General features: G+C 34.2%; 1 protein-coding gene across 30 annotated transcripts in view; it reads right to left on the reverse strand.

The window, feature by feature from the left end:
• The window catches only part of FIP1L1 (factor interacting with PAPOLA and CPSF1), a 68,057-nt gene that overhangs the window by 30,478 nt on the left and 22,645 nt on the right, over window positions 1–14,934 (reverse strand). For 16 of the 30 annotated variants that reach the window (XM_068542974.1, XM_068542979.1, XM_068542978.1 and 13 more), the window contains 3 exons: window positions 9,925–10,032; window positions 2,567–2,660; window positions 330–486 (listed from right to left, as the gene is read on the reverse strand). In XM_068542974.1, coding sequence (XP_068399075.1) covers window positions 330–486; window positions 2,567–2,660; window positions 9,925–10,032 — 359 coding nt within the window. The remainder of the gene's footprint in view (window positions 1–329; window positions 487–2,566; window positions 2,661–9,924; window positions 10,033–14,934) is intronic. The other 14 variants (XM_068542977.1, XM_068542981.1, XM_068542980.1 and 11 more) reach the window with 1 other exon arrangement.

Below are 14,934 nucleotides of genomic sequence, written 5' to 3' on the forward strand. Positions count from 1 at the left end.
GATTCAATGTGAATTTATACATACACAAGTAGCAACTTTAATTTGGGGATCACTATCATATTTTTGGATAACAATTTTAGTGTCTGTCCATTCTTCCCTATTTTAGTACATTGCTTCTTTGCTTTACTGAAATAGTAAGACACGTATACATCTGTTTCAGTGTGAACCTACTGAAGATTTTACATAATCAATTTCATATTCTATTACTTTTAATGTAGTGCAATCAATGAAGATGCTATTTTCAAATACATACTTTGTTAAACTCAAAATTTTAAATACACTCATAGATTATTTTTCTTTCAAAATCAAATGTCTTATTTACTATTTACCTGGTGGTGGAATCAGAGGTGGAGCAGTGCTGACAGTTGGAGGAGGTGGAAGAAATGGAGGAGGTGGAAGGTGAGTGGGAGGAGCTCCTGGAGGGAAAAATGGCGGTGGTTTGCTAAAATTGTTGTCTACTTCAGTAGCAGATCTTTCAGAAAGGACCTAAAATTAGAGCATAGTTAATTAAAAAGACGAATAAATGTTCTTATCTAAGATTAAACTCAGTAAGTGAATCTCATTTAATCTAAGAAATAAGTTTTATTCACTTCCACATATTCTGGGGGAGCAGGAGTAATTTTTCTGTGTGTGTGATATGTGTGTATATTATACAGATATTATACAGATGTGAGTATTCACTCTCAAACACACTTTTTTAAATGTTCATATTCAAAGCCTAGACAAAACTGAATCATTACAAATAAAAGTCTTAAGGAATAATTGTTTTAAAAATATTCTAAACAAGAGACAATTAAGTACTTCATAAATAAAATGTAATGAGTATTATCTTTGTTACCCAACCAAAGTTAAAGTATTCAAATTAAGGCGATATAATCATTAGTCATAGATACTAGCATTAAGAAATTAACACAGCAATAGAACCCGATATTCACTGTACCAAGGCCTGTCATTATCAGGTTGCAAAGTAAGAGACTGTAAGGCATGCATCAATAGGGTGCAACTAACAGGCAGCCAGATACATAAAAAACTTCTTCATGTGAGCCTTGTACCTTTAAGAACAAGGGTTTATACTTAAAAAGTAAAAGTATTTACAAAATACTGATCTATGTGAACAGGTAAGGGACAGAAACCAAACCTACAGGAGAGTGGCACCTAGAAGTCTGAATTTTTGACAAGCTCCCCAAGGGATTCTGATGTGCAAACATGTTTGAGAAAACTAGAAAAAACAGGCAACATGATGTTATATATTTAATTTATATTTTCCAAATCCTTGCTGCCTAAAGCATATCATTTAAACATATAATCTCCTTTCATTAACTTTTCCTACATTTAAGTACAGTAATTTTTGTAAGGCTTATGCTGATAAGCTAGTTTTTAAAGTAGAAAGCAGTATTATTTTAAGAAAGCATGGCATTTTAATGGTGGGGGTAAAAAAGAGGATTATCTTCCATTTTAGAAATAATTTACCTTTAAAGGTGTTAAAAAGAACATTTACATAATTTATTAAAGGTAATAAAGAATCAAAACACTGGACATCTTTTAAAGTACTCAGAGAAAGAAAATAAATAATGAAAAAAAGTGTGGTCAAGCTAATAGCTGAAAGTCTCAATTACTCAAAGTTCAAACTTGAATTATACAAGCTACTAATAACTCATCTTCTTTCATTCTTTCACTTGAAAAACAAGAGATGTACTTCACCCAGAAATGTCACATTAAATAAATTATGGTATAGTCATACAATAAATCTATCATGAGGAGGTGTTAAATATTTTTAAGAATATGGGAAAATGCAAATGATAATTTTATATGGAAAAAAAAAAAGGATACACAAAAATATAACCATAGTAGCATCTATCCCAATCTTGCTTAGTGACGAGGAAGAGATGTACCAAAATGTTAAGAGTGGTTATCTTTAAGAATTTTTGTGTGTGTGTGATTTTTTTTTTTTAATTTATTTATTTATGGCTGTGTTGGGTCTTTGTTTCTGTGCGAGGGCTTTCTCTAGTTGTGGCAAGCGGGGGCCACTCTTCATCGCGGTGCACGGGCCTCTCACTATCGCGGCCTCTCTTGTCGCGGAGCACAGGCTCCAGACGCACAGGCTCAGTAATTATGGCTCACGGGCCCAGTTGCTCCGTGGCATGTGGGATCTTCCCAGACCAGGGCTCGAACCCGTGTCCCCTGCATTGGCAGGCAGACTCTCAACCACTGCGCCACCAGGGAAGCCCAAGAGTGGTTATCTTTAGATGGCAGAACTATCGACTGTTTTATTTTCTTCTTTAAACTTTTCCCATATTTTCCTTTTTTAGTCCAATGAGCCTATATATCACATTTATAGCAAGGAAAAAAAAATATCTTACTGAAAAAGATCCAAAGGTTATAAATTTTAAATGGAACAGCTTTTGTTCCATTTAAATAACATGGTGATTGATTCCACATTTTAAATCCCCTTTGTAGCACCTAAATCACCTTACACATAGCATAGTGCTATGAATGAATAAATTAAATTAGAACACAGATATAATCCTTCATTTAAAAAAAAAAAAAAACTTTTAAAATACTAAACCTGTATGTTGCTGTTTTCATTTGCCCGTCGCCTTCCTTCTACTCGGCTGATAGTTATAGTCTGACCAATAACATCAATTGCCCCAGGTAATCTCCTGTAACATAAAAATTAAATCATTTCAGTTTCACCTAATTAGATGTTTGGACAATAACACAAATATTAGGTGAGAAATAAAGCCTAAAACCCTTTGCAATGTAATTTAAAATAAAATCAGATCACAACACACATTGAAAAAACATCACTTAGGTCTCACTACTTTGCATAGTCATAAAAACTAAGTTTTATTAATAAGCTAAGACCAACACACCCAACAATGATCATAATGCTAAATTTTAAGTATTTTTGTAGGTTTTCTTCAAAGTTTACTATTTTTTAATAGTCTCCAAGTGAATTTATCTTTGTGGAACTGAATCAGTAGCAAATGCTAAACAAATGGAAATAAAAATTTTTGGCCACTATAATTGTAACACATATCATAGTTCTATTACAGAAATCTTAAAAATTCCTCAAAAGGGCTTGAAAAGAAATGATGCTCATTTTGATACATAAAGGTTATCTTCCTTAGTGATTTATTCTGAGAATTAGAAAAAATAAATAGGGAACCACTTTTTCATTCTTGATAACTTGCCTTTAGATAGAAAAATTCAAATATTTAAATGCCAGCCCCACCTCCAATTGTATTTACAACCATTAAAGTTTGTGAGTAGATGGAAAAACAGTCTATCACAAAATAATGCTGCAAATTTAATAGGAAAATCTAACAATAAAAGAAAATAAAATAACATTAAAAGCCATTTTTACGTGTAGCTAAGAACCTTATAAAAATATATATGCTTAACAAGATACAGAAGTCACTTGTAGGAATTGGCAATGAAAAGTGGATGCAAATTAGATGAATTTCTCTTCACCTATCTTTCAGTTCTGAACAATTCTGTTTTTAAAATTTTATAGAAGTAAAACAATCAAAGTACAATAGATCCTTCAGGTCACCACAGTTATTAGGTTCCTAAAATGACTAATAACAGCAGCTACCAATTATTGAATGACTACATTCTATACCTAAACCTCACAATAACCCTTAACTTAAAAAATTAATATATACTTGTTAGAGATGATAAAGCTAGAGCCAGAGTGATGTCACTGACCTCAGTAATAATTACATGGCAAAACTAACTTTCACACCTGAGTCTTCCTGATTCCAAAGCCTCAGACCCCTTCCCTTGAGCCATGCTGCCTTCTAGCAAGATAAGCAGCCTTTGAAAAACTTAAGACTTTTGGAAATCAAAAACTAGTGAAACTATGTTTCAAGTAAACCTTGAAAAGCCCCATAAATAATTTTATGCTCACAAAAACAAGAAGAGAGCCCTATAAAAAGTCTATAATGGCATCTGAAATGTCTTCAACTACATAGTTAATTCCTGCTTACCATCCTGCCACTTAAGATTTCTGTTAATACATTTAAAAAATGTTCAAGCCTTTCTGATTTTATGCCTAGGTCATTGACCCCCTAGGTTCCCTCATGATCTCAAAGATCAAAAGTGATTTTACTTAACTTGTACACTTCAGTGCAGCTGGGAAACTATCCTAACAGTCACACATTATAAAAATTGAAATACTTCTGACAAAACAAATATTGCTCTAATTTTTTCCTAAAACTTACAATACTTACAAAGCTATGACCACTATAATTTCATATCAAAGCACATGCCATCAGCTCTCCCATATATAAATACATCTCAGATCCAACAGCCCAAAAGATAAAGGTGTATATTCTGAAACCAGGATTGCCCTCACCATTTATTACTACCTAAACTTCATTGTAAAAAAAATCCTTATTTCTACCCTACTATTTTCTTTTCCATTCTCTTCTATTCTCAATCGCTGGATTCTCCCCTCTCCATCTTCTTAAATTTATTCCCATCAAGAACAAATTCTCACAAATTTGTTTGGATTTGCAACTTGGATTATAAGTTCTCTGAATTGTTAAAAGTAGCAAAAGGGGAAAGATTCTATAACTTTTGACCATGGATTTCTAAGGACTTCTGCTTCCAAAAATTCTGGGACACATGGGAGTACTCATTTATTAAAGTTTATCTTCAATATGTTCAGAGATGTCTGGTTACCTTTTTCAGCTTTAAATGGATTGCTCTATCACTAAAGATTCAAAATGGTAAATACTATGTTTCTAAAACATACAGGACTTCCCTGGTGGTGCAGTGGTTAAGAATCTGCCTGCCAATGCGGGGGACACGGGTTGGAGCCCTGGCCCAGAAGGATCCCACATGCCACGGAGCAACTGGGCCCGTGTGCCACAACTGCTGAGCCTGAGGTCTGGAGCCCACAAGCCACAACTGCTGAGCCCACGTGCCACAACTGCTGAGGCCTGCATGCCTGGAGCCCGTGCTTCGCAACGAGAGGCCACGACAATGAGAGGCCCACGCACTGCAGCGAGGAGTAGCACCCCGCTCACCGCCAACTGGAGAAAGCCTGCACATAGCAACGAAGACCCAACACAGCCATAAATAAATAAATATTTTTTTAAATAAATAAATAAAATAAAATAAAAACATACAAATGAGAAATTCTCCTTAATAAAAGTATATCACTAGAGGGAGTCTAGAAAATTGCAATTCCTTGTATGTCCATAATAGTAACAGCTCCTTGCCCAAGCATTTTTACCACACAAATTGATTTACCTTAATCAGAAATTTTGCTAGAAATATTTTACAACAGACACATATGTACCAAAGTAACAAAAATCACTTAATATCTAACACAGGTGAATAATTAAACATCAATTCTGATGTCACATTACGGAAAACAATATTGAACCACATTATTATTAAAGTTTCTGATGTACCACTTTCTATTTCAATGAATAAAAAAATTTAGTAGAGCTTCACCATGAGGATCTACTGTAACTTGGATTTCTACATAGCACAGGTTTAACTGGGTTTACAAATTTGTTCAATAAGGCAGACAGCTAATGCAGTTATCAAGATTCTCTTCTCTATATTGGACTCAATCATATAGTAAAAAGCTGAAAGAGAGAGCAACTAACCACAGTGGACAGCTACAGTTTCATTAATCTACAGTTTAATACAGGCAGTGAATATTCACAAGAACCTCTACCTGTCCTCCTAGCACAGATGAATATGAAAATATCTCTGAAATTTTAGTGGAATTAAATTAAAATGACATATTTTGATGATTCTGATGTTCCAGAAAGGGTATGAGAGCTACTTACATAGGTACAATAGAAATCCTAAGAGTAACAAAATCAGAACCAAGGGAAAACAGACAAAAGGTTAGTTATTAATCTTTGACCACAAATTTATCTCTGAGCTTATTTTTTACCAGCCAAAATAAAGGACAGTCTTCATAACAAAAGTCTTTAATGTGCATTAAGAGAAAAACAAAGCACCAGCTCTGAAGATTACTGTTCTTGGTAATAACAATTGCTAGTATTTACTGAACACCTACTATGGTGCTAGGAAAGCACTGTTTTAAGCACTTTATATAGATTTACTCCTCATAATAATCCTATGAGGTAGCAACTATTATTATTCCCATTTTAAAGACGAAAGTAAAAAGAAAAAAGTTTCTCCTCTGAGTCCATCTTAAGTCAAAGTATGATAGAGTACAGTAGTTTTTAAACTTTTTAAACCACAAAACAGTTATTTAGGAAATACATTTTGCACAGCAATCCAGTATATACATTATATTAAAAAAAACAAATATTTCATAAAACAGTACTTACTTACACTTACTATAAAGGAAAAAGAATAACATTAATATCAAATATGATTTTATTAATATTTACAAATAACACAGGAAAAAAAACAAAATAAAACCAAGAAATATTTGGTGGCTGAGACCAGCAAATTGATTTCACACCCCACTAATGGATTAGGGGTTCTCAACTTTGCCTGCACATCAGAATCATCTAGAGAGTGAGTGTTTAAGATCCCCAATGCCCAGAGTGCACACCAAATAGTTAAATCTGAGTCTCTCAGGCCTAAGCATCAATATTTTTTGTAGCTCGCCATGTAACTCCAATACAGAGCTAAAGTCGAGGACTACAACTAATGGCATGCCCAAAGAAGAGACTTATATTTTGTCCTCTTCTAGAAAGAACTAAAAGCAGTTAATAAAAATTAATGTTTTTATTACTCAATAAATTTAAAGTCATATCTAAAAAGGTTTAGCAATTATGGTAAGGATTTCATTACATACATACTTTCACATTGATCTTTTGAGTTCTGTGGACTGACAGTACTGCTTCTATACTTACATTCCATTTTTCAAGTGGAGACTTCTTAATAAAAAAGAATTCTGTCTAGAAAAGTGATACATGTCCAAAAAAAAAAAAATCACAGAATTTAAAAACTGTCTTCAGGACATTAATTTCCTATCACACCATATTTAAAGAGACTGGTAAAGCCTATGATGGGAGCAGAGATCCAAAGGGAACTAACACTTTAGTGGGTGCCCTGCAAGAGCATTTTCACAGGCTTAAAAATTATTTCATCCGTAAGTACATTGAAAGTAAGGTGTAAGTCCAATCAGTTTCATTTTCACAGATGTGGAAAGAGGCTCTTTTGTGAAGTACCGCGCCAACGTCAATATTCAGGCTTGGGTATGACCAACTCCAAACCCCCTCCCACCCACAGAATGTTTTCCATGCTAATTTTCTGGGTCCTGAATTTTTAAAATGTCACGTTACTTGTTAAGCTATATTAAAAACAAACAAAAAACCTTGAATACTTAAAGGTGAAATATGCCAAAATTTGACTCACTGCAGGACATAAATTGTGTTTATTAGGGCAGCCAAGTTTACTTACTTTTGTGCAGAGCTTGGAATAAAGCTTTACCAGCCATATTTATGCTTAGTTGCATTTTTTAAATGTATCACTGATAGGAAAAGATATGTTTCTACAGGTAATTAAAAAAAAAAAAAAGGCCTTCATATGTCCAATCACATAAAATCTTACAAGCTACACGTATAACAACATGCATTCAGAGTGCTCAAATGCTATGAAGTACAGGTACGTTTTTTCAGTAAACGACTTCATCAAGACATAATAGTAAGCAGCAAGAACAAATGAGGGAGTCAATCTTAGATTCAATGTTCATTTAACATCCACTTTTAAGTTTTGTTTGTCTATTATAAAACACGCAAGCAGGATTAAATATTTTAGTGATTCTACATTGTAAAGCAATTTTTACTATTCCTCCTTCAAGAGTCTGGGTTAGTTTAAAAGTATTCTGATATTGGAAAACAAGCTTAATAAAACAACCTAGAATTTGCAACTAATTACCTAAAAGGAGCATAGTTTAAGACTGTAAAATGGAAACAAAATACAGAAATAAATTGGACATTGGCATAAGGTTATAGCAATCATCCATATTGCCTATTCCAATTTTCTGTGTTCATTAAAACTACTTCATTCTTCTCACTAATTCGCTTTACAAGAGTTACAAATCTGTACAAAACAAACTTGCACCAATAAAATGTTATTGTTATATACTATAGTTAGCTTACAGATTTAAAAAACACTATAATATATAAATTAAGAGTAACAGGGTGAGAAAAGTCTGGGTCTCCAAATACAGTAATTTATGAAAAGGATCTCAACCATCATTTAATCGTTCTTTACAAAGAGACTTAAGGAATGCTTTAAAAAAACTCCCCATTTCTCAGTTACATTAATTACAAGAGCTGGAATCTCATTTTTTATCTTATGCTATAAGAAAGTGTATGTAGCTTTCATCTACAGTTGTTTTTTCTTTTTAATTTTCAAAAGCACAAAATACACACTGAAAATACAGTGTCAAATTTCCTACTACCTATATACTCCCTGAGACTAATCACAAAATCAGAATAGGGAGTTTTCTGAGTTACCAAACCATCTTTTGGGGTACGGGGGGGTGGGGGGCGGGTAGCGAGGGGGAAGTTACATAGTCTAAGCACTGAAATGTATCACTTTCAGATTTAAAAACTAATATTTTCCTTATAAAATGGCCAATTTATTTCAAGAAATAAACTGTTATATCAAAAGCATAACTATTTTAAGATAAAAATTATAAGTCAAATGGTTTATATAAAAGAAATTTCAGATGTTAAAGTAATAGTAGCATGGGACTTCCCTGGTGGTGCAGTGGTTAAGCATCTACCTGCCAATGCAGGGGACACGGGTTCGAGCCCTGGTCCAGGAAGATCCCACATGCCGTGGAGCAACTAAGCCTGTGCACCACAACTACCGAGCCGAGCCTGCACTCTAGAGCCCGCGAGCCACAACTACTGAAGCCAGCACGCCTAGAGCCCAAGCTCGGCAACAAGAGAAGCCACCACAATGAGAAGCCTGCGCACCGCGACGAAGAGTAGCCCGTGCTCACCACAACCAGAGAAAGCCCACGTAGCAACGAAGACCCAGCGCAGCCAAAAATAAAATAAAATACATAAAAAACAAAACAAAACACACATTAATACAGCATCAAGCTGCCCAGGAAGAAAGCTTTAAATTCTTCACCAAAAAAAACAAACAAAATACACTCCCATATACTATTACCTTATTTAAAACTTCAAACGATAAATTAAGAAGGTATCTTAGTCTGTATTTCTAGTCAAGCAAAGTATAACTGCTTAGGTTGTATAGTCAAGCAAAGTATAACTGCTTATTGTTGGCAATGCATTTTCATACCCTAACACACTTGCTTCTCATTACATCGCTTAGGATAGAAATTATTATTCCCATTTTCACAGGCTCAGAGAGTTTACAATATCCATCCAAGGTTTGTATGCTTTGTAAATTTAAGATTTAGAACACAAACCAAAATTCTATGGAGGGTGGATTATGAAGAAAAAGCATAGCAACAATAAGGGAGACAGTACTTCCTAGACCCACTTAATAGAATGGCAGGTTTATGCACTGTAGTTGGGAAATAAAGATTGGAAAGATTCAATGGCGTCCAATTTTATAGGTCCTAAAGACCGGCTCAGAGGGCTCAATTTTATTCCAGATAGTGAAAAGCACCCAGGGGTTTTTGAATAGGGTATGATACAAGAAAGGAAAATTGAACCTGCAGCAAGGGGAAGGAAAACATTTATTGAGCACCCATTAGCATGGTTCCAGGCAATTTATGTTATAAAAAGCTAGAGAGACGAGGGGCGAGACATGAGGTGGTAAGGGCTGATTCATAAGGTAAGTGTAAAAACCCTCAATTCTATACTGAAACAGTGTAATTCAGGGGGGAAAATGGTACAGCCTAGTCAAAATTTATTATCTTTCTAATAAGATAAAACAACACTGATGACCTAAACATCAGGAGTATCCAATGTTTAAAAATAGCCTTACCTTAGATCAGGTGATTCGGCCCTCCCATATTGATCCTGCCACTTCCCAACGCTTGAATTGGCTTTTTTGGAGGCAGTACTTGTCTGAGACTGAGAAGAGGTGCTGTTTCTGGTGAGATAAATTTTCTATGTTTTTTCTTACATACTGTTGTCTCTGACCCCCCTTGTTCTGTTTCTCTTTTCCTTGACATGCTTTTTCTAAAGTCCTTTAGCATGTTCTGATAGTATCATTCTCTTCAAGTTATATGAAATACTTGTTGTGGAACTAAGACTGCTAGTGGTATTCAAATATAGATGTCTTTGTTATCAACATTTTATTAATTCTAGAATATTTTTAGAAATACTTCTCAAAATAGATAGTATGATGTCAAAATGCAGAAATGAGAAAAGAACCAAAGGCTTACTTCAGGTTATATATATTATCCAGAAATAAATTTCAGTGCTTTTACAAATTATTAATTTCTGCAGTTTCATAAAACCTTATTTGAAATGTTGGTATTTCTTTCCCTAATTCTTCAATAATAGAAATAAATATTGTTAGTGTAACCAGTTAACAGCAACACTGTTTCATAAAAGCCTATATTAAGCATATATTTCATTAAAATTCCATTTCAGAATTAAAGTCTTTCAAAGTAAAATTCTAATAAAAGTTAATTTTATCCCTGGTGTTCACCTATTTACACTCTTGCCAATCCTTTAAAGGAGTAATAAGACACTCTTTCAAAGTAATAGGAAAAACATGTTTATGTAGCTGCTTATTTATGTAAAAAAAAAAAAACAACACAGGAAGACTAAGCCAGTAACTAGATGAAACGGTTTACTGACAGGAGTGAAAAAAATTGCAAAAAGAGTGACTAATCTGAGTATACTTTTGGATAGTCTTGCCTTTGGAACTATGTTAAATGTTCTAGATATGTAGAAAGTAAGTCAATAAGCATGGAGGAAAAGAAATGCTAATACTGAACAGAAACAGAAACAATGGATCAAATTATCTTTTAAGTGATTAATGTATATAACCACTCTGAAGGAAATTTCTGAACACAATATTTTGACTATATACCCTCAATCTAAGAAAAAGAAAAATTGAAAGAAATCTTGAATTCTATTTAATAGGTTTGTTTTTTGTAATGGTAGGTGCACAGTTCTAATCTATTTTGTCTGTATTTCATTATTAAGCAAATGAGTGTATATATTGAACTTGTTGGAACTAGGTTCTCACTGTGGGAAAAAGGAAGATGCAATACAAAATAGGGAAAGAGGAGTAGAACCTGTGGTGTCAAACTAGAAGTAAAAGAAACATGACTATATGATTAAAATTTTATAAAAATAACATACATACGGCAATTTCACATTGAAATTGCTTGCTTTTTCCTAGCTCTGAGTGCTGAAAAGACCTAGAAATAGTGACACCCCAATAGCAATGAGCATAACTATTGCCAAGACTGTGGTTTCTAATTACCATTTCCCACTAAAAAGCATCAGGATTCCTTCAAGAAATGGCTGCTTCTAGGGAAGGGGCAGGGAAAGTACAACGTAAGACTGAAACACCAGAAAATAAAGAAATCCTCAAAAAAAGATGATGGGGACATGTCAAAAGGTCAGAGGAGCCAGTTTGAAGAGGCTCCCACGGACCAAATCTGGAACAATTTGAGCATCAATATGAATTACAGTATATATATATATATATATATATATATATATATATGTGTATATACGTATATATGTGTGTGTGTGTATGTGTATATATATAGTTTATATACCCCATTTATAAGCCTCACACACACTCACACATAAAATAAAAATTAATGAGTCTAATAATAAGTAAGTAGGTGAGGGAGGTGGAAAAGCTCATTTTTAAAGTAGAATGCCAACTAATAAACGTAACAGGAATAACAGAGTTAGACAATGACTATTTTCAGTCATTACAGTAATAATAGATTAAATCAAAAATCATAAACGGACATTAAAATTCATGGAAAGTTCAAAGACAAATGGAATATTTATGCAGTCCCCTCACAGATTACTTATTTATACAGTAACTTTGCAGAAACGCAAAGGACACCACCACGACTAAGTAATTAAAGTTATCACCACTAATAATGGGACAAACTGACATCATGTACCTACAGGCTGATTCACTGAGAACACCACATTACTTATGTAGTATTCCTGCCCCAAAAGCAAAGCCTGAATCTAATAACGTGGGAACATCAAGCAAACCCAGACTGAAGGATGATTTACAAAATAACCAGATTGTACTCTTCAAGTCAATGTCAACAAATACAAAGAATGTTCAAGAAGCTGTCCCAAATCAAAAAAGAATAAAGAGATAAAAGAGTTAATTGTAATGAATAATCCTGGACTGAATCCTAAATCAAGGAGGAAAGAAAAGAACTGCCGTGAAAGATATTATTGAAATAATCAGCAAAATTTATGGCTTGTATATTAAAGTACTGATTCATTATGAGATGTTCTGACATTGATTAACTGTTTCCTATAATTACGGAACACAATGTCTTTGTTCTTAGGAAATATATGCTGAAGTATTCAGGGGTAAAAGGGCACAATGTCTACAATTAGCATTCAAATGGTTCAGGAAAAAAATATTTTTGAGAAATTATAAAGCAAATATGGCAAAATGTTAATAACTGGTGAATCTGAGTAAACAGTGTATAGACTTTAATACTTTTCTTGCAACTCTTTGTAAGTTTGAATTTTTTTCAAAACAAAACATTAAAAAATGAAAACAATAAATGAAGGGGGCACAACAGGGGCTGCTGGTAGTAATGGTAACATTCTGCTTATTGATCTATATGAAAACTTTTAAAGATTAAACAAAACATTCTGATATATCAAATATTAACAATTTGCTGGGCAGTACAGAAAGTTAGAAATCCAACATTCCTACTGATAAAGTACAAAGAACCATTAAAAAAAAATTTTTCTGTGTAAACATACCATTAGCCATTTATATATTAATATGGCAATCTAAGATTTTAAACAACAGAAATACAGTGATTAGGTCAGTACTACACTTCATTACTGCTAAATATTTGCTGTACAGTCTCTATTATGACTTACATGACATTATTGTCTTCTCCCTAAAGTCAATAAAATTTTACTTCCAAAAACATCTAATTTCCATAAATACAGAGAATAAAATGGAAATACTTTATAAATATAAAGAATAAAACACAGATATTTAGGGAAATACTTCACAGTGGCTGAGAAGTATCCTTTCCATCAAGCGAAGATGAATCCAGAAAACAAACTTTTCTAATGAGCAATGAGTACTGTTCTCTGCATCCAAAAGTGACAGTATTGACATGTTGCGTCTGTTTCTACAAACTGTGGTGGTAATTATCCATTCTTTTCAGCATAAGTGATGAATCTGCTAATTTTTGACATTTTTTTTTTTACTTCCTTCTTACTGTGCCTTATCCACCAGTGTCCTCCCATCACTCCTTATCCATCTCTCCTTCATCTCTCCTTAGATCCATGATCCATCATTATAATCACTCTCTCAAGTACACTCTCGCCTTCCTTGCCCCTCTCTCCCTTGGGCATATTTGCCTGGTATAACTTCAACCCCTGCTAAATCCGACTCTAGCTACTCTTCATGAACACATGAATACCTGACAAGGGAAAGACAAACACACCCAAACAAGCTGACTTGTTTCATTTTCAACCTATGGCCATTAACCTCAAGAAAAGTTGGAAATGTACAGTCTCTCCCCATGTCATAAATTTTTCACTCTGCTCATTCCCATCAGCATATAAAAATGCTGTGATTTCTCCCACCTGGAAAAAAAAGCCATCTCTTCACCCCACATTTCCCTCCAGGTAACTGCCTAGCAAACCTGCTCCTTTCCCCCAGATTTATTCACACACCTCTAAATAACTATTTCAGACCTCCTCTCCTCTCAAACATTCAACACCCTCTTCCACTATTCTCATTTTCACCAGATAAGTCTGCATTCTATGCTGCTGGAAAAAACTGAAGCAATCAGAAAGAGAACTTTCAGTTGTTTCCATCGCCATTAACCACCCACCTACCTTCACCTGCCCTTCCTCCTATTACAATGAGGGAATTGTTCATGCTTCTCTTTAAGGCTAAATCCTCCACTTGCATGTTACATCCCCCCCTCTCTGACCTTCTTAAGGACACTGCTCTAACAACTGTCCCTTCTCAATTCCTGCATCATCAATTGTCCCCTCTAGTAACTCATTCTCATAAATATAAAAACATGCTGTAATTTCTTTCATTTTGGCAAAAAACCCTCCTCCTGACCCCACATTTCCCTCCAGATACTGTCCCATTTCTCTGTCCCCTCAAAAGAGAAAAAAGAAAAAAACTCAAAAAATTGTGCATTCTAATTCCTTTCCTCCTATTCTCTCTTGAATCCATTCCACAAAGTCTTTTTTTAAATCTTCACCTTATACCACTGAAAATAAAATGTCCTGGTCAGAATCACCACAACCTTTGCATTTTAAAATCCAAAAGTCATTCCCAGTCCTCTTCTTCTTGGCCAATCAATATTTATTTGATAGTTAAAACATTCCTCCTATTTTGAAACACACCCTTTTCAAGACATACACTGGGTTTTCCTCCTATTTGATTAGTCATTCTTCTCTACTTGTCTCCTCTTACTGTTCCATCCTTATTTTTCTGACCTGCATTGAAGTGCCTCAAGGCTGTCTTCTTACTACTTCTCTATTAATACTTACCTCATTTACAATCTAATTCAATTTCACAGATTCATTTAAGTACTATTTAAACACTGATCACTCCCAGATTTGTACCTCCAGTCCATACCTTTCCCCTTACTCCAGATCTACTTATCCACTTCCCATGCAAATATTCCACTTGTATAACTAGCAGGCACCTCAATTTTATCAGATTCTAAACTGAACTTTTGGTCTCCTCCCTCCAAAAAGCATTCCTCCTATAGTCTTTTCCGCCTCAGATATAAAAGATCTTTTATGTCTTTTGAAATGTATCCAGTATCTG

The sequence above is a fragment of the Eschrichtius robustus genome, chromosome 4 (genome assembly GCF_028021215.1).
Source record: "Eschrichtius robustus isolate mEscRob2 chromosome 4, mEscRob2.pri, whole genome shotgun sequence".
Taxonomy (NCBI): Eukaryota; Metazoa; Chordata; class Mammalia; order Artiodactyla; family Eschrichtiidae; genus Eschrichtius; species Eschrichtius robustus.